We start from the raw sequence: 24,077 nt of genomic DNA, 5'->3' as shown, positions 1-24,077 counted from the left end.
AATGCCGCTTCTACTAATAATAGTAAGAATAATTCTACTAAAAAGAAGCAGCAACAGAAGAAGAAACAGGACTCTAATAATAAGGATTCTAATAATAATAGCAATCAGCAAGATATCGAGTCCTTTATTATAGGCAATTATAATACCTAGGATACTAATATATCTTATTCTTCTTCTACTATATCACCTGATACCCAGCCTTTAGCTATAAGCTATAGTGCTAAATCAGGCGGCAGGACCCCTAAGGATGCCCTCCTTTATAATATAAGATCCACTTATCATATTGTTAATAATAAGAAATATTTCACCACTTTTCACCATTTTGAGAAGGGTGATAAGCCTATAATTACTACTAATGGTGGCCTTATCTCCCCTACCGGCTAGGGCATAGCACGATTTACTGTGTTATAAGGCATTAATCCTACCAAATGGGGCACTATAGAGCTTAAGAATGCACTATATATTCCTGCTCTGGATATTAACATTATTAGTGGCGTAAAGCACTATGCCGCTAAAGGGGTATTAATTAAAAATCAGCTATAATCAGCTAGCCGTAAATATATCGGCATTTTTAATTTCGAAAAATACGGCTTTTTCCTTCCACAGAAAGGAATAGATATACCACTACTGCATGAACCTTGCAGTCATTATACTACTAATAGTATAGTAGTAGAGGTCCCCAGCCCTACTAACCCTCTTGATTATAGTGATCCTCTAGATACCACTATTACCCCCATCCCTACTAATACGACTAGTAAGGAACCTATAGAGACTACTAGCCCTACTAACCCTCCCGCTATCACGACTAGCGAAGAGCCCGCTATTATAAATAGCGAATACCCCGTAGAGGTTACTAACCCTACTACGCCTATACAGACTAGGCCTATACAGACTGGTACTACCAGTTCTCCTGCCCCTATAATAGCTAATACAGAATATCAGAAGCTATTACAATTAGCCGGCATTTAATATATACGGCTAGGGCATATAGGTATTCAGCTACTTAAAAAGACCTGTGCTAATACCCCTGGTTTACCTAATCTCGATAAGGTTAAAGATACTGATTTTCTCTGCCTAGCCTGTATTCAGGCCAAGAAGGTTAGGCGACCTTTTAAGGATGCGATACCTAATCCAGCTAAATGCCTAGATATTATAGAAGGTGATACTTTTACTATATCACCTACACCATATAACAAACGACCTATTGCCCTTATATTAGTAGATAGAAAATCCCGATTCCGTTGGTTTTATTTACTGCCTAATAGAGAAGGCACCACTATATTTACAGCATTACAGGGCTTTATACAAAGCCTGCAGGTCAGATATGGTAAAACTCCTGTTGAGTTCCACTATAATAGTGGTAACGAAATTAATAAAATGCTTAACGATTGGCTTACCTTACAAGGTATAACGTTTGATACCTTTTGCCCTTATATACACGAACAAAACGGCCTAGCTAAATATTCCATTAGGGTTATAGCTGATAGGTTACATGCCATTATGACCTGGTTAAGGTTACCTTCTAACCTTTAGTCTGCCGTAATTACTAGCGTTATTATACTAGTAAATATTATAGCAGTTACTAATAGACCTTTTAGCCCTTATTTAGAGCTATTAAAAGATTATGACCAAATAACTCCTAAGCACTATCCTGATCTTATTAACCTTAGGGCTATTGGAGCTGCTATTGAGGTGCTTATACTATACGAAAAGCCTGTAAAAAGCCGCAAATTAGCGCCCCGAACCGAGCCTAGTAGGCTCCTTACCACTCTAGGTAATAACACCTACTTAGTTTATCTTCTAAAAAAGAAGGTTATTACTAAAACAACCTTTATTACCTTTATCCACCAAAATGAAGGTATAGGCCCTATATTAAGTGGCCTAGAAGGAGACTTTCATAGAGGGTAAAATATAGGTTCAGAGGGGGTATCTAGCAGTAAAAAACCTGCTATTTTACTGGATGACCTAGAAAGCATCTCTGACCCTACTAATATCACTAATAATAATAATATTATTCTGGATGACTTAGAAAGCATCCCTGACCCTACTAACATTACTAATAATAATGTTATCCTAGATGACTTAGAAAGCATCCCTGACCCTACTAACATTACTAATAATAATGTTATCCTAGATGACCTAAAAAGCGTCCCGGACCCTACTAATCTTACTATAGATTACCGTCCTATAATACAGTCCCCGGCTACTGCAAAGGATGACCTTATAGATATCCTTACCAGCCTTAATCCTACCGACCTTGCTGGCCCTGCTGGCCCTACTGGCCTTACTAGCCCTACTGGCCCTATGGGCCCTACTAATCCTACGGGCCCTACTAACCCTACTGGCCTTACCGATTTATTTCCTTAAGAAGGTAATATCCTACACTACCTGATATGGGATTCCTGCTATGCAGCTAAGCGTAAGCTAGCTAAAAAGGCCCCTAATAGTACGCCTAATAGCTGGAAGGATGTGCTATAATGCCCTGAAAAAGAAAAAAACCTTTAGATAAAGGCACTATTTAAGGAATTTAAGCAGCTTTTAGATACTAAAGTCTTCTAATTTATTCCTAAGTCTAGCGTTCCTATTGATAGGAAAATTATATGCAATAGGCCTGTTTTTTGGGTTAAAAAGGATGCCAATAATCAGCTTATAAAATATAAGGCTAGATTAATAGTCAAGGGTTTTATGCAAGTCGAAGGAAAGGACTTCTAGTATACCTATGCTTCTATTTCTATCCTACCCACCTGGAGGGTTATACTGGCTTTAGCAATTAGTAATAATTAGGAAATAGAACAAATCGACTTTATAGGCGCCTTTCTAAATAGCAAACTTTCTAAAACAATTTATATAGATATCCCTAATGGATTTCTTAAATTTATAGAGAGCCTATTATTAACTAATAACGATAGCAAGCTTTAGTCTGATATATAGCGGCAATGGTTACTAACTTTACTTAAAGAAGCTGGCTTTAACCGTTCTATAAAGCAAGCTATTTTATTAAAGAAGGCCCTATACGGACTAAAACAAGCTCCCTGCAAATAGCAATATTAGCTAAAAGACCTGATTTCTAGTGAAGGATTTTTACTATTAGCTTTTAATACTGCTATCTTTTATAATAAGCAAACCAGCACCTTTATCGTTACTTATATTGACGACTGTCTATTAATTGGTCCTAATATAACTTATATTAACTAGCTAAAAAGGAAATTTTATAAGGTTTATGCTATTAAAGACTGCGGTCCGGCTTCTTTCTTCCTGGGCGTATAGATTATACGGAATAGGAAAGAAGGTTTATTGTGGCTACATCAAGCCCAATTTATAGCAGAGGTTCTAGCTAAATTTAGCTTACAGGATGTTAAACCTCAGCTAATTCCACTATAACTAGGGGTCCTAAATAAATCTAGTAGAAAAGACCTTAACCCTCCGGATTAAAGCCTTTATTAGAGCCTTACTGGCACTATAATATGGCTTATAATAATGACTAGGCCCGACCTAGCATTTCCTACCCAATATCTCTCTCGGTTTATAACTAAGGCAATTACTATACATCTAAATGCTACGAAGGGCGCTTTTAGTTATTTTAAAGGCACTGAGAATATAGCTATTTATTATCGTACTACTAATAGCAAGCAACAGCCTATTATAACCGCTTATTCAGATAGCGATTTTGCTGGCTATAAAGAGACTTCTAAATCAACTGAAGGTTTTCTTACTACTATTAATAGTGGTCCTATTAGCTAGCGTTCTAAGCGAGCCTCTTTAGTAGTATTTGTCAAAATCCTATAGTAGCCTACTAGGCTGCTGGCCTAATGCCCTACTAGCCTACTAACCTTCTGGCCCTCATACCGCCTCTTGGACTTATGGTAGTCTTATCTTAGACCTTTGCCTTTTACCTTAAGAATTTTCAGTGGATTATTTACTGTATATCAAGTAAGGTGGGCCTTATTAAAAAAGATGTGGCATTGCTAAATTAGCGTGGTTGCCTACTAGCGTGGTGGCGGCCTACTAGCGTGGTGGCTAGTCCACTAGTGTGGTGGTTAGTCACTAGCGTGGTGGTTAGTCACTAGCGTGGTGATTAGTCATTAGCATGGTGGTTAGGGTGGCCGGATATAGCGGGGTTAGTCGGATATAGCGGAACTACTGACGAGCATTATGGGGAGCTCTTTTACTGGCTACCCTGGATGCCTGGGCCCACCCCTCCTTCGTGTATATATAGGATAGCCTTCCCTCTTCTTTCTAGATAGTAGAAGGGTAGCACAATCGAACCTGTTAATGCACTACATGCCTCTTAACTCCCACCTTTCCTGCGTTATTCTGGTTATCTTATATTTGCCTTGCCTTTACACTTGCCTCGCTTTATAGCACTTGTATAGTCTTAGGACTTAGTGACGAATCTAGTATTTATACTAAGATTAAGTCATAGGTCGCAGATAGTCTTGTGCCATCTAGCTAGCTAGTAAGGCTTTGCTTTATAGTGACCTTTAGAATTGCAATAGTATTATCTACTTTAAAAGCCGAATCAGATGCTTTACTTAAGACGATCCGTGAGGTATAGTGGCTATCTAACCTCTGTAAAGAGCTAGATATTAATATAGAACGCCCTATACCGCTATACTGTAATAACCAGGGCTCTATATCAAATTCTAATGACCCCAATCAGTATGCTCGCACCAAGCATACACTATTAAAATTCCGGTATATTAGGGAGCAAGCCTAGCTAGTCTTAGTTAATATTACCTACTTACCTATTAATAATATGCCTGCTGACGGTCTTACCAAGCCACTGCCGGGCCCTAAATTTACTAGGTTCTGTGAGTTACTAGGCCTTAGGGCCTGCTAACTTATATTATTTTTACTAAGGTTTTTTTTATATATATATATTTTTCCTTAGCCCCTTTTTAATGCATTTTCTTTCCCTATCCTTTATATACGATTATCTTGCTACTACAGTAGCTAATTAGAGGGAGTGTTAAAATCCTATGGTAGTCTATTAGGCTACTAGCCCTTTTACCGTCTCTTGGACTTACAACTGTCCCACCAGACATACGGTAGTCTTACTAACCTTAGGCCCTTACCGTTTACCTTCCGGATTTTCAGTGGATTAGTACTATATACCAAATAAGGTAGGCCTTTATCGGGCCTTATTTTTAGTAAGGCTTGATATGATGTATCGGGCCTTATTTTTAAAAATATATGGTAAGGCGGCATATAACGTACCGGGCCTGATTTAAAAGATATCTGGTAAGGCCGGATATTACGTGGGCACACCGGGCCTTATTTAAAAATATTTAATACGGCCGGATATTACGTGGGCACACCGGGCCTTATTTAAAAAATATTTAATACGGCCGGATATTACGTGGGCACACCGGGCTTTATTTAAAAGATATTTAATACGGCTGGATATTACGTAGCACACCGGGCATTATTTTAAAATATTTAATACGGCTGGATATTACGTGGCACACCGGGCATTATTTAAAATATTTAATACGGCTGGATATTACGTGGCACACCGGGTATTATTGAAAATATTTGATAAGACTTGGTATGACGTATCAGACCTTATTTTTTAAATATATAGTAAGGCTGGATATATCATGGTATAATAGGTATTACAAGGAGCTCTCTTACTGGCTACCTTAGATGCCTAGGCCTACCTTCTCTCTTAGATATATTTAGGATAGCTTTTCCCCTTTTTTCTAGATAGTAGAAGGGTAGTATAATCGAACTTATTAATGCACTACATGCCTCTTGACTCTTTTCACCTTTCCTGCGTTTTTGGTTATTTATATTTGTCTTGCCCTTATACCGGCTTCACTTTATATTTACCCTCAGAATTGTAACAGTAACATTAGTACGCTCCTTTTTATTAGCCTAGGTAGCCTAAAGAGTCTAAGGGTTATTATTTTGCTTAGTAACTAGGCCTTATATAAGGCTAGTTAGGGTATTCATCTGAGACTTTATATCGTCTATATCTAACTGTAGTTATATATTAGGATCGGCTTTAGAGCTAGAATCCATAGGGACCTTATAAGTGGAAGGCCCTGATTGTGCTATTATAGTAGTTAAAAGTCGTTGAAAAATAGTGCCGATAGTTATAAAGGCAGAGGAATAATTAGCTTATTGGCTAGTAAAATAGTTGAATAACTAATTAAATAACCATATATATATAGTGATTAGTAGCCTACTATAATAAATAACCGTAGTATATAGCGGTAGGTCTTAGTATAGAAGAAAAAGTATAGGTGCATAGATACCGTAGGTGCCGTAAAGTAAATCCCGTAAGTGCTGTAGGTGCCGTAGGTGCTGTGAAATAAATCCCGTAAGTGCCGTAGGTGCTATAGGTGCCGTAAAATAAATCCCGTAAGTGCCGTAGGTGCCGTAGCTAATGTGATATAAATATTATCACTGCCGCAAGTGCCTTAATATAAGGGTACCGTAAGTGCCATACGACAAATATTATATATATAATAATATAATAGGTGCCGTAAAGTGCAGTAGGTATTGTGCACTAAGTGCGAAGGTGTTATATAGTGGTATAGTATAATAGATATTATATTATAAAATCTGTAAGTGCTATAGATTACTCTAAGGGTGCCGTAAGGTTACGCCGTAGGTTGCCGTAAGGTTATACCAAAGGTTAATATAAGGTTATACTGTTGATTACCGTAGGATAACACTATAGATTACTAAAGGATTAGCTAAAAGTGATAATAGGTAAGTAGAGATACTAAAGGGTAAGCTAAAGGTGCCAAAAGATTTAGCTATATTAGTAGTACTAATAAGCAAGAGAGACTAAAGGGTGAATACAAAAGATAGGGTAAAACAAAGAAGTAAAACCCGGGCTTATAACCTATTAGAATTCTGAGGGTAAATATAAAGTGAAGCCGGTATAAGGGCAAGACAAATATAAATAACTAGAAACGTAAGAAAAGTGAAAAGAGTTAAGAGGCATATAGTGCATTAATAAGTTCGATTATACTACCCTTCTACTATTTAGAAAGAAAGGGAAAAGCTATCCTAAATATATCTAAGAGAGAGGGTAGGCCTAGGCATCTAAGGTAGCCAGTAAGAGGGCTCCTCATAATACCTATTATACCACAATATATCCAGCCTTACCATATATTTAAAAATAAGGTGTAATACGTCATATTAAGCCTTACCAAATATTTTAAATAATGCCCGGTGTGTCACGTAATATCCAGCCGTATTAAATATTTTTAAATAATGCCCGGTGTGCCACGTAATATCCAGCCATATTAAATATCTTTTAAATAAGGCCCGGTGTGCCTATATAATATCCGGCCATATTAAATATTTTTAAATAAGGCCCGGTATGCCCACGTAATATCCGGCCGTATTAAATATTTTCAAATAAGGCCCGGTGTGTCTACGTAATATCCGGCCGTATTAAATATTTTTAAATAAGGCCCGGTATGCCTACGTAATATCCGGCCGTATTAAATATTTTAAATAAGGCCCAGTGTGCCCACATAATATCCGGCCGTATTAAATATTTTTTAAATAAGGCCCGGTGTTATATGCCGCCTTACCATATATTTTAAAAAATAAGGCCCGATACGTCATATCAAGCCTTACTAAAAATAAGGCCCGATAAAGGCCTACCTTATTTGGTATATAGTATTAATCTACTGGAAATCCGGAAGGTAAACGGTAAAGGCCTAAGGTTGGTAAGACACACTATATGTCCGGTAGGACAGTCGTGAGTCTAAGAGACGGTAGAAGGACTAGCAGTCTAGTAGACTACCATAGGATTTTAACAATATCCCTTACTATTATTACCTCGATATTACCGATAATATTATTAAGGTTAGCCTCTTCTTTTTCTTTAAGGCCATAGGGGCCGGGCTCTTCGTATTCCTATAAGAAAATATAGAATTTCTTATCATTAGGGGCAGTACAGTAGGATCGGTTCTTTATCTATCAGTCTTTTAATTCTTATTGCTTTTTAGTAAAGTAGTTAGATGACTAATACCTTATTTTATTATAAATAAAGTATCTTCTTTAACGGGGCCTAGCTAAAAGGGTGCGATTTTATTTAAAGCGGCATTAAGGGGGTCCGTATCGTTAGGGGCATTAATACCGGTTATAGGATTAACTATATCTACAGTCTATAAATAGCGCTATATTATTATCAATATCGTCAGTATCGTGATATTATTGAAGGAAATAATGCTATTAATTTATATGAATTAACTTATAGATAGAAAGGGATCGCTATAGGTTAGCGGCAAGGCCTTCGAATGTAGGGGCATAACAATATATGGCCTGGCTATACTTAGGGGTATCCCTTATAGCGTTAAGAACTTATCGTAAAGTTCTATATTAGCTATAAAGGGGGGAAAAAGACCATAATATAGGTATTAAAATTCCTCTAATAGGATATTAAGGTATTCTAGCTTTAACTTATCAGGATGTTTTGCAATAGTTAATTAGAGTATTATTTTATTCTAATAGTATAAATAGAATTACTTTATGCTTTTATTTTCGAAATAGCTTTTAACTTTGCGGACTATATCGTTAAAAGTGAAGGTATTACAAATGCATTCGATATTATTAAAGTAATACGTTTTAGTATCGCTAATTAGTATCACGGACTCGGGCTATGCCCGTGTTATAGACTGGCTAGGGCTCGGGCTACGCTCGTGCCTAGTCCGGGACGGATAACATAAGGCAGACGCGCGGGCCCATAGGGCAACGTTAGGGCTCTAGCCCGCGCCACACACAGATATATATAGACTACGGAAGGGACCCGATTCGGGCTCTTCTCCCTTCCTCTTTAGTTTTATCAATACATCCGATTGACGCCTATTCGCAGTCGCCCTAGGGCCGGTCCTTCACAATTAGTATGATTTAAAAAGCTTTAGCGAATGTATAATTAGGCAGTCTTAAGAGGCGGTATTTACTCTTAAAGGATATAACTTTTAGTATAATAAAGTTATCTATTTTGCCGCTATATTTATCCTCTATACGATAGCTGCGTAAGAGGTTAAATATCTTCTTCGATATATTATTAAACCTAGTTTGGGAATAATCTTCTTAGTTAAACCTAGCCTCTACGTAGGCTTTTTGGGTATAACTTTAAGGGTATTCCGGAGGGTATTCTAGAATAGCTTATCGGTAGCCTTACGGTAGGCTAGCGGGATCTCTTATAGGGTTATCCTATAACCCGGGTCGGGCCGGGTTTATTAGTACTCCCGCTAAAACCGTCCGTTCATCAGCCTAGGTAGGCCGATATTAACGGTAAGGGTCAGGTGCTATACTTATTTTTAGCATTATTGGGTGAGGCATTTGGGCCCGATATTTGGTATTACGGGTGGTGGCGGCATTAGCTTAGAGGGTATTATTATTAGGGTCCTTTATTGAAGGAAGTATATCATCGGGGCCTATAACCCGAGCTTTATTGGGTATTGTTAAAATCCTATAGTAGCCTACTAGGCTGCTGGCCTAATGCCCTACTGGCTTACTGACCTTCTAGCCCTTATACCGCCTCTTAGACTTACGGTAGTCTTACCAACCTTAGGCCTTTGCCTTTTACCTTAGGATTTTCAGTGGATTATTTACTGTATATCAAGTAAGGTAGGCCTTGTTAAAAAGGTGTGGCATTGCTAAATTAGCGTGGTGGGCCTACTAGTGTGGTGGCGGCCTACTAGCGTAGTGGCTAGTCTACTAGTGTGGTGGTTAGTCACTAGCGTGGTGGTTAGTCACTAGCGTGGTGACTAATTACTAGTGCGGTGGTTAGGGTGGTTGGAAAGGCCGGATATAGCGGGGTTGCTGACGTATCATAGCGAGTATTACGGGGAGCCTTCTTACTGGCTACCCTGAATGCCTGGGCCCACCCCTCCTTCGTGTATATATAGGATAGCTTTCCCCCTTCTTTCTAGATAGTAGAAGGGCAGCACAATCGAGTCTGTTAATGCATTACATGCCTCTTAACTTCTTACCTTCCCTGCGTTTTCTGGTTATCTTATATTTGCCTTGCATTTACACTTGCCCTGCTTTATAGCACTTGTATAGTCTTAGGACTTGGTGAAAAATCTAGTATTATACTAAGATTAGTTCACAGGTTCGCAGACAGTCTTGTGCCATCTAGCTAGCTAGTAAGGCTTTGCTTTTATAGTGACTTTAAGAATTGCAATAGGTATGCTATAACCTCGAGGGGTATTAAGATAGCCGCCTCGGTTAGCCCGGCTAGGGGTATAATCCCTAGGGCGATATATTTTATCGGGTTAGTCTTATGGGTTATAATTATCAGCTGTTATATATTATTGTTAATGGCGGGAGCTCTCCCCTATTTCGAATGGCGGCCTATTATAAATAGGCGTCTTTCCTTTTAGTTATTAGAACCGGCCCTTTTCTTCTTCAATAGGGGCATAAGGCTTCTTCGATATAGAGGGGGGGATAATAGGTTATTGCGATTATAATTATGCCACCCTTAGTATTGTAAAGTCCCTTATTGTTAAGGCTTATAAGGGCCTTCGCAATAATATTCCCACAATTATTATAAATAGTCGTGATGAATGCCGTGAGCTTATACTTCGTAAGCCTATAACTTCTTAGTCGAAATTGCCGATAGGTACTAATGCTTCCCTATAAGGGTTGAGTCGTAATTAGAATATTTTACAGCCTAATTAACGTTCAATCTCTTCTTAAGGCTATTTAAGGTTCTATTATTATTAAAGGCATTCCATTAAAGTTGGTATTATAATAGAGCCTAATACTCTAATATATACGCCGTAATCTCATAAGTATATGCGGAATTCGCGTAGGAATAGAAGGTTAACGCGATTAAATAGCTATTTATCTTATTTACTATAGTCTTCGTGGAATAGTTCCTATAGGTCATCGTTAATTATATAGTCCTTCTTATAGGTGTAGATTAAGAAGGCTAGGCGGTTATGTAATACTACGGTGGTAGTATTAGGGGTAATTGGCTCTATCGCAGTAGCTTAATTATTATCGAGTAAGGGGGCAAATTGATATAGCCTTTTAGGCAGTGCTAGTTATAATATTGATGATCGTAATTATGCTATAGTATTAAGAGGAGGGTTTAAGAGGGGGGGAATATATTATAAGGAGTATAAGATTCACTCTTACAAGGAGTATAAGATTTAATCTTACAAAGAGTGTAAGATTCAAGAGGGCTTTTATCTATAAGGGTAAAAGAAAGAAAGAAGTAAAGGGGTTAGTTAGCAAGATAACCGTTTAACGGAATAGGTTATTTGCCTCCTATAGTTAGCAGGTGACCGTTCAATAGAATAGGTCAGCCGCCTCCTAAATACTAAGGGTATCTTTAAAGATTGTAATAGTCAGTATATTTTCTTCCTTCGTAATAGACGGAGGTAAAAGAGGTCTATATCATTCTTCTAATTAGTTGGCAGTATAACTATTCAATAGAATAGGTTATCTGCCTTCCTAATTAATATGATTTGCAATAGAAATTATCTCTTCGAGAGTAATCTTGCTGATCTATAATACACCGTCTTTACGGGATGTAATTATCCTATAAGTGGTGATATTACCACTACTAATCAGTGTTGATATAAACTCGGGGTACCTAGTTATACGTAGGGTCGCGCGCGTAGTATTATATACCGTAAGGTTACTAAGTAAAGGATTTATTGACTTTACTAATGACTATCTAAGAAAGGGGAAAGGAAGCAAAAGAGGGTAATTACACGATATGGCCTTTTTGTGCGTGCCGTAGTCACGTGAATCGGCGCGGTCAGGCCGGACTGCCCGCGTGCCCTACCGGGCTCAGGGGCACAGGGGCAAAAGTGGCCACATCATGCGCAACGGGTGTGCGCGGCACATCCGTCGCAATGTGCCGAATTGGGCACCTTGCGACAGCGATTCCGACATAGTCCGCATTCTATAGAGCCCGTACATGCAACATATAATCACCCTTTTATAGAGTTGCGATGCAAAAAGTCGCATGCACACGGATGAAGAGACAAGTGACGCAGACGAGACTTTTAAACACCAGATTCAACTGTCCTGTATTTCAGGCTCGGTGTTCAAGGCCTTGTCAAGCAGGGTGGTTGTCTCGACAACCGCCTTCACAACAGCCACCCCACCCTGGGGTGAAAACCCGTTGCGCGATTCGCCATTCGTCCTATTAAATCGTCCAGCTTATCAATTTATACGTCTCACTCTATCATTGGTTAGAGTGGATCACTGGGTCTTTGTGCGTGTCGGTTGAATGCAAGGATATAGACAGATGCTAGAGAAGCCGTAGTGACTGGAAGCAGCTGTCTGGCGACCGTAGCCTGCTGCATTTTCCCCTCTTGCATCTCTAACCTAAGACGTCAATCGTCTTTCCGACGTTGTGATATATCTGGTTTTTGTACATACTTATCCCCCAACGGGCTTTGCTGGTGAGTCTTCTCTAACCGCTGCATTTGGGTTAGAAGATATTTTATTTTTATTTTTATTTTTATCTCAATTTGCGTTGGGCCGTGTTTTCGACGAGTAACAGACAGCTTGAATATTCTGCCGCACCTAATTCTCAGATAAGAGGCCGAGTTTCTTTCAGGGGCAAGCGACTGCGCGAAACTGGCAACTGGTGTGCAATCATCCCACACCGAATCTATCAGACGCAAGCTGCGCCCGTCCGACACGCGGAAGGCCAAGTTTCACTCCGGGAAGGAGCAAACACGGCGTTTGTGCGGGTGCGGCCTCTCGTGGCAAGGGAGCTGAGATAGTGCCAGAAAGGGAATCACTGACTGGTCTTTCTGTGGCATGCTCTCCCGAGATCGATTTTACAAAGGCCGTTCGGGAACTTTTCTTTCTTTCACTCTTATTTCCGGTTTTTCAAACTTGTGCCTTGAATTAGGGAAAACCTCGAATCGGCCGCAAACATGGTCTAGATTGAGATTCATGTTATCGCAAACGTCGTCTCTAGCAGTGATATAATACGGAAGGACACACCTGCCTGGTGAGCTTAGTGAGGGAAGGACCAGCCGCTGGGGGCCGAGCGGAGAATGACCATGGGTAGGAGTTCCTGGAGCCAGCAAGCTGCAGCCAGCGCATTGGCGTTCGGCCTGGTGGCTACGAAACAAGCTGTTTCGGTAGCAGCGCACGTGTATCCGTACGTCCCTACCCAGATCCTCATGCCAACGGCTTGCTTGGCTTCATCGACATGCAACGGAGCCAACTTGGCGTATATATTCAGCCAGAGTGATGATGGAAGCGTCCGATTCTCAGCACTCAACTATTCGGCCACAGTCGGGTCTGGTACGCAGCTCCTCACGGTGACGAACGAGCTCCCATTTCTGAAGGAGGCGCCGGCGACAACGGCGTTCAATGCTGCACGAACGAGTAACGGGTTCGTGATGGTGTACTCGGGAGCGTGTGATGACACGACAGGCTCCCTGTGGAGTTTCGCTAATGTGCTCCAAGACGGTGTGAGCAACACTTGGAGCAGGAAAAAGACCGTCGTCTCGAGTTCGTCTGGCCAAGCTCCGCCCCGGGGTCCCTATTTCCTTGGCGGCACTTTGGCATTCTCATCGAGCCTGGCCCCAACCTTGGACCAGCCTACCATTTATACCTACGGTGGCATGTGTGATTCTCCCGACACCAACTCGAGCGGTTGGCAGTCGAGTGCCAATTATACAACAACCATGATGAGTCTGGCCCCGAACAGCCAGGCCCAAGACACTGCATATTCGCTGAGTGTAGCTTCGACGTCTGGTCCTCGCACGCCACTCGCTGGATTTACTCTTACCCAGCTTCCTGCCTCCATTACCAACATCTCGGGCGCTGTCACGCAGCAGGATGGTTTTGTCGTGCTGGGCGGTCACACTCAGCAAGCCTTTATCAACATGAGCACGGCGGCGGTGTGGAACCTGCCCGAACAATCGTGGTCATACATCAACATTAGTGGGCCGGATGCGACAGCGGCGAAACTGGCTGCGAGGGCCGGCGAAACAATACCTATCTACACCCGGCCGAACGTCCAAGTTGAGAGCAGATCCGGCCATACCGCCGTTCTGAGCGAGGACGGATCGTCCATATTTGTCCTGGGAGGGTGGGTTGGAAATGTCAACACACCAGCTCAGCCCCAGCTGGCCGTTTTACACCTCAACCAGACGTATTCTTCGTGGAAATGGACAATTCCCAAAGCACAGCCGCAGTTCAATGCGGTTTTTGGGCACGGAGCAGCCACTCTACCGGGTAATGTGATGATGGTATTTGGTGGTTGGGAAATATCTACGACGGGTGGCGGGTCGACTTCGAAACGGCAGCAAGCGTCATCTCCCAGTTCTGTGCTGCGGTTCTTCAATATGACATCAATGTCGTGGTCAAGCTCGTACACAAACCCTATGCCTGGGAAAATATCCGTCGTTAAGGGGACTCACGACGCACCCACTGACAATAACTCTTCGCAATCTAGTCCTCCTCTTGGACTTGGGCTGGGTCTCGGATTAGGGCTGGCTCTTTTGATTGGTGTTCTCATTGCTTTCCTCTTTTGGCGAATCAAGCTCAGGAAGCGCCGTCAAGCCAGGACCGAGGCAGCTAATGCAATGAATCTGGATGCGCAGTACTTTGTCCACGACACCGATGAGATGATAGAAAGAGATGAATGGTACACGTCTCAAAACGGGGGCTGCCAATCAGCGTCAACGGATCAATCGCCAGGATACGAGTGGCTTCGGGGAGCTTCAACATCAGTTGACGACAGCCACCCCCGCCCTTCCACCTCGAGAAAGGCCCCCGCCATTTCGCGAGCCATGAGAGGAGGCTACTCGCCTGCCGAGACTCGCTTCAATGCCTTTGTGACGCCTCATGGACGGATTCATCCCATACTCGAGGATGACGAGGAAGATCACTCGCATAGCCGTCACCAGCACCACCACTCACTCAACCAACCTTTGACGCCAACGCCCGAAGTCCAATCTGATCCATTCGTAACGCCAACGACCGCTGCTGCGGCAGCGGTCATCCGTGCGCCGAGCAATCGATCCTCGGCTACTTCCATCCCTGACGGGGTCCAGAAGCAGTATGACCCCGACGTACAAGATTGGGCTTCGGACGTGGATGCAGCGGATATCCTCCTCGACAGGTATAATACCTCTCGACAGGGCCGTATATCTCCAACACGGTTGAATTCCAGTCGATCCGCAGGTCTCAGGGACGACGAGTCCAGAACCGAATCCAATCTTTCAGAGTCCAACCGTAGTGCCGCCGACAGTTTGCGTCCGTCAAGCTCCAACAGACGGTCTGCTGCTGTTAGCCTTCTTGGTGGAATGCTGTTGGGAAACACGGAACATCCAAAGCCCGGCAGCTCCTCGTCCAACAGTTATAACACGGCGCGATCCGGGTTCGGCACACTACAGGCGGAAGCACCGGCTTTACTAGAAGGCCGGGGGCGAGAAGAAACGACAACGACGACATTGCCGTCGAATCAATTTGGTGAAGACGAGGAAGTAAACGCCCTCCCGCCCTCACCGTCGAAGACGAAACCACGGAGAGGGTGGCTCGGCTCGCTGGGTCGAGTATTCTCCCAGTCAGGGGGTTCATCATCCTTACCTTCGCCCGAGCGCTCCCCCACACGGCCCGGTCCGGAACGCTATAGCAGTGACTATGAGTTTCAAACGGGTCTACGAGGGGAGCTCCTTAAAAGGAAGCAAGGTCGCCAGGATTGGGAAGACGATGCTCAGCCAGCTCCTCGAAGCGGAGCAGAAGGAAGCGGCAATATTTTGGCTCATGTGGAAAATGAGTGGGATATCGAGAAAGCCGTCGAGCGGCGTCTAGTGCAAGTCATGTTTACCGTGCCCAAGGAAAAGCTGCGAGTCGTTAATGGCGACGAGGAGCCCGACGAAGAACAGGAGCCCGAGAAAATGATGAAGAGGGCAGAATTGAAGGAGGCGGATACAGATGGGTTGCATGAACCGCAAGTGGCCGAACTGGTATATCCAAGTTGTTCATCCTTGTCATCCGCGGAACTCCAGCAGCGGGGGCGGCAGCAGCAGCGGTGGCAGCGTGAAGAAGAGGAGCATCGATATTCGCAGGCCGACAACCCAGATTTACTCCACGTGGATTTGGCAGAGCCGAGATTGAGCCATTCGAGTGACGAGTCGGGGCGACGCTCCTCGCTGGCAGTGTTTACCGCCGAGGCAATTACGTTTGAGAGGCCGCGGACAAGGGTGCTGCAAATGGTGGACACGATTGAGAGTAGAAGTCAGTCCAACAGTCCATCGAGAGGCGCAAAGTGAACAACGAGTTGCCCGGTTTTCTTTTCTTTTCTTTTCTTTCCTTTTCTTTCCTTTCCTTTTCTTTTCTTTCACGGGACGGACAAGATATCACTTAGCACGGTCAGGACGGAGTTTGATTACCTTGTTACTGCAGGGACCATTTGGATGGGAAATGAGTTGGTGCATTTATGGACGAGGTAGTAGCGACGCAGCCGGGCTTGTATTTATTTGACGTTGGGATTCGGTGAGTGGTGCATTCGCTAAGGCTGCGTTTGGCAAGTTGTGCTTGGGGGTCCATGCCCACTGCGAGTCAACTGATGGTCTGTCGACGTCTCTAGGAGTCCAATATCTGTTGTCTCGCGTCTAAGAGTCAAGGTTCGTTGACCTGTATGGACGTGTTTGCAAGAGCAAAGCATCACATGTCCAATGCGGACAACTGCACTGAAACGCGGTAGAACAAATCCGCCTTTGCATACGCTCTTGACATACGAGCATTTCTGACATGCACATGTGCAAAATCATGTATTTAGTTCAAATCAAGACATTTGCGTCGAAATGATATATCCCGTCCCAACTCCATGCTCAAAACACAAGGCGAAAAAAAAAAAAAAACCGATTCTCGCTGTCCCTCATAGTCGCTCAGCATCCCAGGCAACCTCTCCCTCCCCCGCCCCTATATACCCCTCTAGATGGTGGTTCCATCTCAAGACCCCCTCGATGGCCCTCTTCCCGGGAAAATCAAAAATCACGATGCCGGTGCGCAGGCCGCCCCGCCACCGGCCCTCCACCCATCGGCCCGTCATGTCGTTCAAGCCCTCGGGGCGAGCGGCGACGGTCCTCCCCCCCGCGGCCGCCTCGATGGGCAGCACGCCCACCGAGGCCGATACATGGGCCAGGTACAGGTGGCGGTTGTCGAGGGCGTCGGCATTGGCCCTCCCGAGGGCCGCCTCGACGGCCTCCCACTTGCGGTGCAGGTGGCCCATGTCGGGGACCTTCCACTGGTCCTCCAGGACCATCTGGGGGCCGTCCCAGCGCAGGCCGTAGGTGCGGCGGCGAGCCCGGTCCGACCAGTCCTGCAGGAGGAAGACCTTGGAGCGGAGCTCGCCCAGCGTGGGGATGGGGGCCCCCGAGGCGCCGTCCCCGTCCCCGCCGTCGTACAGGTAGAGGTGCTTGGCGGCGCCGGCGCGCGTGGCCGGGGACGCCAGCCGGACGTAGTCGAAGCCCTGCTGGAAGGAGCGGCGGTTCCTGCCGACGGGTCCGCCCTCCTTCTTGAGACGCATGACGACGGCCTCGGAGGGGTGGCGGTCGAGGAAGGCGAACAGGATGAGGAGGACGTCGGCCAACGAGTGGCCGGTGGGCTGGTCGGCGTGGAAGACGTGCAGCTCGTCGCGAAGCATGCGGGCGCGGATGTCGACGTAGCGCAGGCCGGCGCGCAGCTGCACGCCCAGGTCCCAGTTCTGGCACTGCAGGTCGGCCCTGCGGATGCCGTAGGTCATGGTGTCGTGCGTGCCGGGGATGCTGAGGCTGGTGAGGTTGGCCGCGTCGGGCAGGTGCTTCATCCACGCGGCGTGGCGGGTCTGGTCGGCGTCGAAGCTGAAGGCGCTCTCGTAGCCCTTGTAGCAGGCTGCGCCCGCGACGTACGGGCCGAGCGCGAGCGCGAGCCCGAGGCACAGCAGGGTCGTCATTGGTGGTGCTGGAGCGGGACGACGGCGACGCTGCTGCTGCTGCTGCTGGGCAAGCGGCCGAGCCTTTTCCAATCGGATGGGGAGTTGGGTGCTGGGAGATTTTAAGCTCGGTAAACTGCCTGCTTGCGTGGATTAGCCGCCTCGCAAGGGCAGAGCCTCAGAGGCATCGGCAGGTTTGGTGTCGAGTGGGCTCCACCTGTGCTTGTGCTGCGTTGTGTTGCATGGGTCGGAAACGCAAGGAAACGCAAGGAAACGCAAGCTCGGCAAACTCAGAGTTTCCCCGACTCTGACCTGAGAAGAACACAATCGAGACGAAGAATGCATGCTTTCTTCTTCACAGTCTTCTTTTCGTCTTCTTTTTATTTTCCTTTCCGCGAAAGAAAAAAAAAAGAAAAGAAAAGAAGAGAAAAACCAGCCAAAATCGAGCCTCTCGATTCGCATCTGGTGATGCTTTCTCTTGTCCTCACGGCCCAATCCATGGTGTTTTCCCCAAGCCCTGGTGGCCACAGCTGCACCAGCTGCACCAGCTGCCGGAAACGGCCGAAACTTTTGAAGCCACTGAATTCCAGGGCCCCGCGTTGCCGGCCCCACCAGCCTCGCCAACTAGAAATCTCGCCTCAACAGAATGCTTTGGACAGCCTTTTCCTCTCGAAGCACCTACCCGCCAATCCAGAGTCCAGCATCGCAGGATCACGGCTCAACATGCCCGCATGATGGCTGCGGATACGTTGCCGTGGCATTGCGTCTCATCCCCGGGATTTTTGCCCCTCATCCTTGCGCCGCTTGCCCCCCTCCCACACAGGAGGGCCAAATCGCGGTTCGTATCTGACTGACGCCTCGACAAAGTAACGCTGCATGCACGACATGCTGCTTTACTTTGACCCCTTTGATGGGCTCGTATTCGTCCCGTTGGCTGTCACCCTGCAAGCGTCGACTTGGTCTCGTCGGCGCCTCGATGCATACATGGATGGATTCGTCGATTTGTTGGCGTCGCTTTCTGGCGTGCAATGCGGCAAATAGTTTTTCTGTTCCAAAGAGATCTGCGGAGATGCTCGCTTCAGTAAAACGACCCCTAAAGGACCGGCTTCACGCCGTAGCAAGGGCAACCTACCCTGTCACCAGCACTCACCAGCATCATCAGGGTGCGTCCTCTGACGTCCTCGCAAAGGCACATTGTCTCGTCGGTCAGGCGTGCAATGTTGTGGCATGGTTCCGTTCAAATGTCAAGTTGACGCTTCAAGTCCCTCTTTGACCCTTTGACAGCCGGACAGCCGGACAGCCGGACAACCGCAAAGCTTGCGTCCATGGACGGCAAAATTAAAGAGTAGTTCGCATATCCATCCCTCCCCGCAGCCTTTGCATCCAGCCACCCATCCACATTTCCTTCCCGCTTCCCGCCGCATTTATCCTCCGATAAACCTAGGTCAGCTCATCTCCAGGTGCAGGTAGCATTACCCCGAGGCGGAAGGAAAGAGCAGGGAGAGCAGAAGAACTGGGATGTGCCATGACACTGCCGGTCTCCCCACGGGCCTTGTTGAATCGAGTTGGGTGCAGCGAGCTACCTTGGCTGCGACGGCCTGTGACTTGTCTGTCTCTTTTAACAGTTTTAACAGGACGCATCTCGATTCTAGACCATCTGCAGAGTTGCAGACTGCAAGCGCAGGATACACGAGCATCGAGCAAGACTGGTTCACATGACACTCGGTAGACGGCATTACTCTGCACCTTGCATAGCGCATCTATAGTTCGAGTTGCCCGAGGTTCCTTACTCCGCACCGCAAATCCGGGGCTTCCTCTTCATGTTCATGTTCGCGAGCAAGATCTTGCGTCAACAATCGCTTAGTCGGGTGCCCTGCAGCCGTGACGTGCTTGTCGTGACATGCTTGTCGTGACAAGCTGGTCCTGGGCTCCTGGCAGACCAACTCGGAAGTCCACGCGGGCTGGTGGCCGTGACGTTTTCGCATGTCAACCCAGTGCCGGAAAATTAAATGCATTTTGGATGCCGGACAACCTGCATTGCAAAAGGTCTGCTCGCCATCTAGCCAAGCCTTGCGGACAGGGTGACGTGATAAATAGCTACAGCCAGCACGCATCCCAACACACCTGTACGCAAGAAGGCGTCTGGTTGCCCAGAAACGTCATGAAAAAAGGTCAAGTTTGGCCACCGGCATTTCTCTCCTCTGTACAGAGTACTCCGTAGCCCAGCCCAAGCGCGGGCCGTTTTATCCGGACAAAAACGTGGCGCTGATACGGGGTACATGGCCCAGCTCTTTGACTTGTCTCGATATTCGCCCATCAGAGCTCGCTTTCCATCTCGGAAACGGCCGTGCAGTCACTTTGGCGACTTTCGCGGTTCGCGTCTATGCATCAGTTCTTATCCAAAGCTAGCTTTCGTCCTGCCGGGCAGATTGGGTGGAAAAGAACAGTCATTTTTCAAACCCGCGTTTCGAAGAGTTTTGGGTAGGTGTGTTTCACCCTCGCACTTTGCACATTGAAAAATGTCGGAAAACACGCACAGTCGGGACTTTTGCAGAACTGAGCATGTCGCCACGTAGCAAAGGTACGGAGTACACAAGGGCGGCAAATGCTCTCTATACCTGCCGCAATCTAGATGGAACTGCAGCCTGTACTTTGTGAACTCCGTGGAGGCTGGACGTGCGCACAAGCTTTAACTCCTTAGGGTTCCCTGGGGATGTAGCGTGCCGGTAAACCCGGGCTGTTTCTTCTTCTGATAATAAGGTAAGGGCGACGCCGTGTGACCAAGAAGCAGTGTGATGATTACATGCTAATCAGAGCACGAGTGGGCTTGAAGCTTGACATATACGCTGCTGTTGATGCTGCTGCTGCTAGTCTCGTCAGCTTCGCATTCCTCGGGCGTGCATACTACAGAGTACGTATGGCCGCGATGGAAGGTGGCAGCATACGTGTTGTTAGCTGCACGTCAATCAATTTAGCAATTGAGGAAGTCGTCTTTAGCTCCTTACCGAGCGTAGCGTAGCGTCGAGTGCCGCTCGGGCGTATTGATGATGTTTGATCCATCAGGCCACAGACAGGATTCACAGAAATAGGGATATCCGATAGATTACATAGGTAGGTACCTCTACCTCCCAAGGTACCTAAGACGACCCCCGCATCCTGGTAACTTACGCCGTCACATACCGTCTGGTTCCTTTAAGGTAGGCACCTAAGGTACCTTGGGTACCTGTCTGCCGGGGCAGTTGGCAAGGAGCTTTTCCTTCGGGTCGCATTGTGCTTCTCTCCACGCTCCACGTCGGATGCTCCTTCTGCTCGCCGCTTCCGGTAACGCCATCCACTTTGCAGATGAACAAGGCGCTGGCCAAAAGCAGCCAGGGTCCGCGCCCCTTAGCGCAGCGCAGGCCAAAGGAACAGCTAAGGAACCCCAGCCACCTACAGGTACCTAAGGTATCTCTTGAGACGCAGTCCTCCGTGCAGAAAGAGGCACGAACCAAAACTGCACCAGACACTTTCCGTCACACAAACCGTCCTGTTACACAGAACCCTATAAACGAACCCTGTTTACGGTTTTCGAACATGCTGTGGGAGCGAAACCTCAATATTAATGACGTACGTATCTCCATGGTGCTCCATTTAAATGACTTCCTAAAAGGCTTAGTACAGCGAATAGAAGGGTTGGTCTCTGCGGGCTTATAATTTTCGCACACAAGACTTCAGTCCGAGATGTACATTGTCATGTATTTATTTAGTTACCTAATCTAAAGTAACAACTCAAGTCAGGTAAGGGTTGCGATTGCGTAAGTACCTTGACGTTACAAAAAACATGCAATATCTATCTTCTACCTAATGTAATGCCTATGAACTGAATCTTATAGGAACCGGCAAGTGCAGCCTGTCTACCTATGTAGGTAGGTAGTAGTTACCTTAGGTAGGTATTCAGGCCAAGTGCTCTGGAGTCCAGAAGTCCGTAGCCCGTTTGTTTATTATCGACGTACTAACAAGGTACAGAGGTAGGTAGTAGCACTTATCTATCCACTTAGTTGCCGGAAAGCTCGTCGCTTTCTCCACTGGCGGCCGTTTGATTATCTGCTGGATCCTTGTATTATGTGCAAAAAAACTATGAATTATAGCGATCTATTGGCAGGCTACGATCGGAAAAACCTTAGCTCACGCCCAAGTTGCATGGGAGCAAAATGCACCTCCTGACCAGGGTATCGATAGAACAGGCTCCTTTTCCGGCAATTGCAGATTGGAGAAATATGCGTTCTCCGTGCTGCACCCCGAGTTTCTTTTTAATTGACTGTCTGAAATCCGAAAGTCGGTAAAGAGTAAACGTTACTAGCACTGGAACCATGGAAGGGCAGTTTAGAGTTGAAACTAACCAGGTAGGTACCTAACCTACCTCATACATATAGCCTTGCCAACAACTGCTGCATTAGGAGGTACCTGGTAGGTAAGGTACCTTAGTGGAATAAGAAGCTACTTGGCAGAGAAAAGCCAAGAAAAAAAGATAAAAAAAGAAAAATAGAAAAAATAAAAGATCATATGCAGTAGAAAAGAAAGGCAGGGAAGAGCAGGGAGGGGCCAAATAAATACTATGCCCGGAGTAAACGCGCCTACAAGTACAGTATAAAGCATTTATCTGCATGCTTATCTGGTTGTTGAGCCCCACCGAGCTGTGTGTTGTGGTTCCTGCCGAAGTAGTTGGCGGGATCGAGGAGTGGACAAATCGTGAGACATGGTTTCAATATCCATGTCAGCTGCATCCTTTAGCATGTCCCCTCTCTAATTTGCCATGGTTCGATAAGATAGAGCCGCCGCAATTGCAACGCCGAGACCCGACAAGCAGCCTGCCATTTCTCTTCTAATCGTCCTTTCATTTCTTTTTTCCTGTCATTTTTTCCCTTCTTTCTTTTTCTTTTCTTCTCCTTTCGCCCCCTTCACCGAGATACTCAGCCGCCCTTGCCGAGTAGCAGATCCTGAACAGGGCGTGCACTACAACCTCCCAGATCGAGGCGAGGGGCTAGCGCGGGCATTGTCCACTCTTTCAGTCGTGTTGGATCGTGTTGGATCGTGTTGGACGCAATGCCGCTGGAAAGAGCGTATCAGCGGCCAGCCTCGACACCTCTTTCCTTAGTCGAGTTCTCCGCTTTCTGTTTTGGTACGGAGTACAGCTGGTGAGTCGAGTCTCTCGGCGCCGCTTACCTGCCTCGATGCTTTCCTTGTACGGAGTACATAGCATCATCATGGCAAGGACGGTACTACCCTAGCACTGGTGTGACCACCGCCCACCGCCCACCGCCCACTGCCCACCGCCGCTCGTGCAAGTGGTTCCACTCAACTCATTTTTCGTCTTGTTCGGCCTTCAGCTAAATCGTTCTGACACAGTAGGTACCTACTTTATTAGCTACTTCATAGTAGGTGCGAATGTCACGTTGCAGTGTGCACGACTCAACCCGTCCAGCCTGGTAGACCCACCCCCCTTCCTGTGGCCAGCCATGCAAGCCCAGATATCCGTCTTGCAGTTGTCCACTCACAAGCCTGGATTTTCCACACTTTGTAAAACAAACCGATCCGGAGCGCAACGGGCTGTTGGTACGGAGCAATTGGTCATATTTTTTTTTTTTTTATCCATGGGCCATTGTGCGCTTCAGGTCAGCCTGACTATTTCGTACGGAGTACATTGTATGTACCTTGTGTTGTTTTGGTGGTCGAGTGAGTAGCAGCTGTTTTGAGCAAGGCCCTCTTTTTCTTTCCTCCTTTTCTTACTTCTCTGCCTTGTTCTTTCTTTCCTTTTCCGTTCTTTTTTTTTTTTTTTTTTTTTTTTTTTTTTTAATGGAGAGGGGACAGGACTCTGCCTTGGCCCTTCCCCTCCACTTTCTGCTTACACCTACCTCCTCTCTGAAACTGAACCTCGCATCTTTCTCCTTTCCACCTCCCCTGTTCCCTGGCAACAGTAGGGTTGCCTCGTTTCGACTTTCCTAGGCTCAATTGCAGTTCTTGTGATTTGGGCCTGGACTGCGGCACCTTCCTGCGTCACTTTACCTACCCCGATTTCGTTGTGCTTTCTTCACCGCGTTTGCTGACCTCCCAGCATTCCAGTCACGGTGACGGGACAGCATACAACACAACAGCACAAGCACGATTTCGTACGCCGCCACCATTTCGCCGACGATATTCACGGAATCATCAAAAA

At 46.0% G+C, this 24,077-nt stretch overlaps 3 protein-coding genes across 3 annotated transcripts; 2 read left to right on the top strand and 1 right to left on the bottom strand.

Moving 5' to 3' along the window:
- Positions 1 to 13,013: 13,013 nt before the first annotated feature.
- On the top strand, positions 13,014 to 16,241 carry UV8b_05016 (uncharacterized protein; the record flags this gene model as incomplete). The annotated part of the gene is made up of 1 exon (XM_043142514.1): positions 13,014 to 16,241. The coding sequence occupies one exon, from the start codon at positions 13,014 to 13,016 to the stop codon at positions 16,239 to 16,241; it is 3,228 nt and encodes a 1,075-aa protein (XP_042998448.1).
- A 608-nt stretch (positions 16,242 to 16,849) lies between these two features.
- UV8b_05015 (uncharacterized protein) lies at positions 16,850 to 17,905 on the bottom strand (the record flags this gene model as incomplete). The annotated part of the gene is made up of 1 exon (XM_043142513.1): positions 16,850 to 17,905. The coding sequence occupies one exon, from the start codon at positions 17,903 to 17,905 to the stop codon at positions 16,850 to 16,852; it is 1,056 nt and encodes a 351-aa protein (XP_042998447.1).
- A 3,552-nt stretch (positions 17,906 to 21,457) lies between these two features.
- Positions 21,458 to 22,181, top strand: UV8b_05014 (uncharacterized protein; the record flags this gene model as incomplete). Its single annotated transcript, XM_043142512.1, has 5 exons — positions 21,458 to 21,490; positions 21,552 to 21,555; positions 21,658 to 21,661; positions 21,757 to 21,785; positions 22,012 to 22,181. The coding sequence occupies 5 exons, from the start codon at positions 21,458 to 21,460 to the stop codon at positions 22,179 to 22,181; spliced, it is 240 nt and encodes a 79-aa protein (XP_042998446.1).
- Positions 22,182 to 24,077: the final 1,896 nt, after the last annotated feature.

Source organism: Ustilaginoidea virens, chromosome 4 (assembly GCF_000687475.1).
Source record: "Ustilaginoidea virens chromosome 4, complete sequence".
NCBI classification, from domain to species: domain Eukaryota; kingdom Fungi; phylum Ascomycota; class Sordariomycetes; order Hypocreales; family Clavicipitaceae; genus Ustilaginoidea; species Ustilaginoidea virens.
The sequence above is the reverse complement of the archived record's forward strand: the minus strand, read 5'-3'. Positions and strand labels throughout refer to the sequence as shown.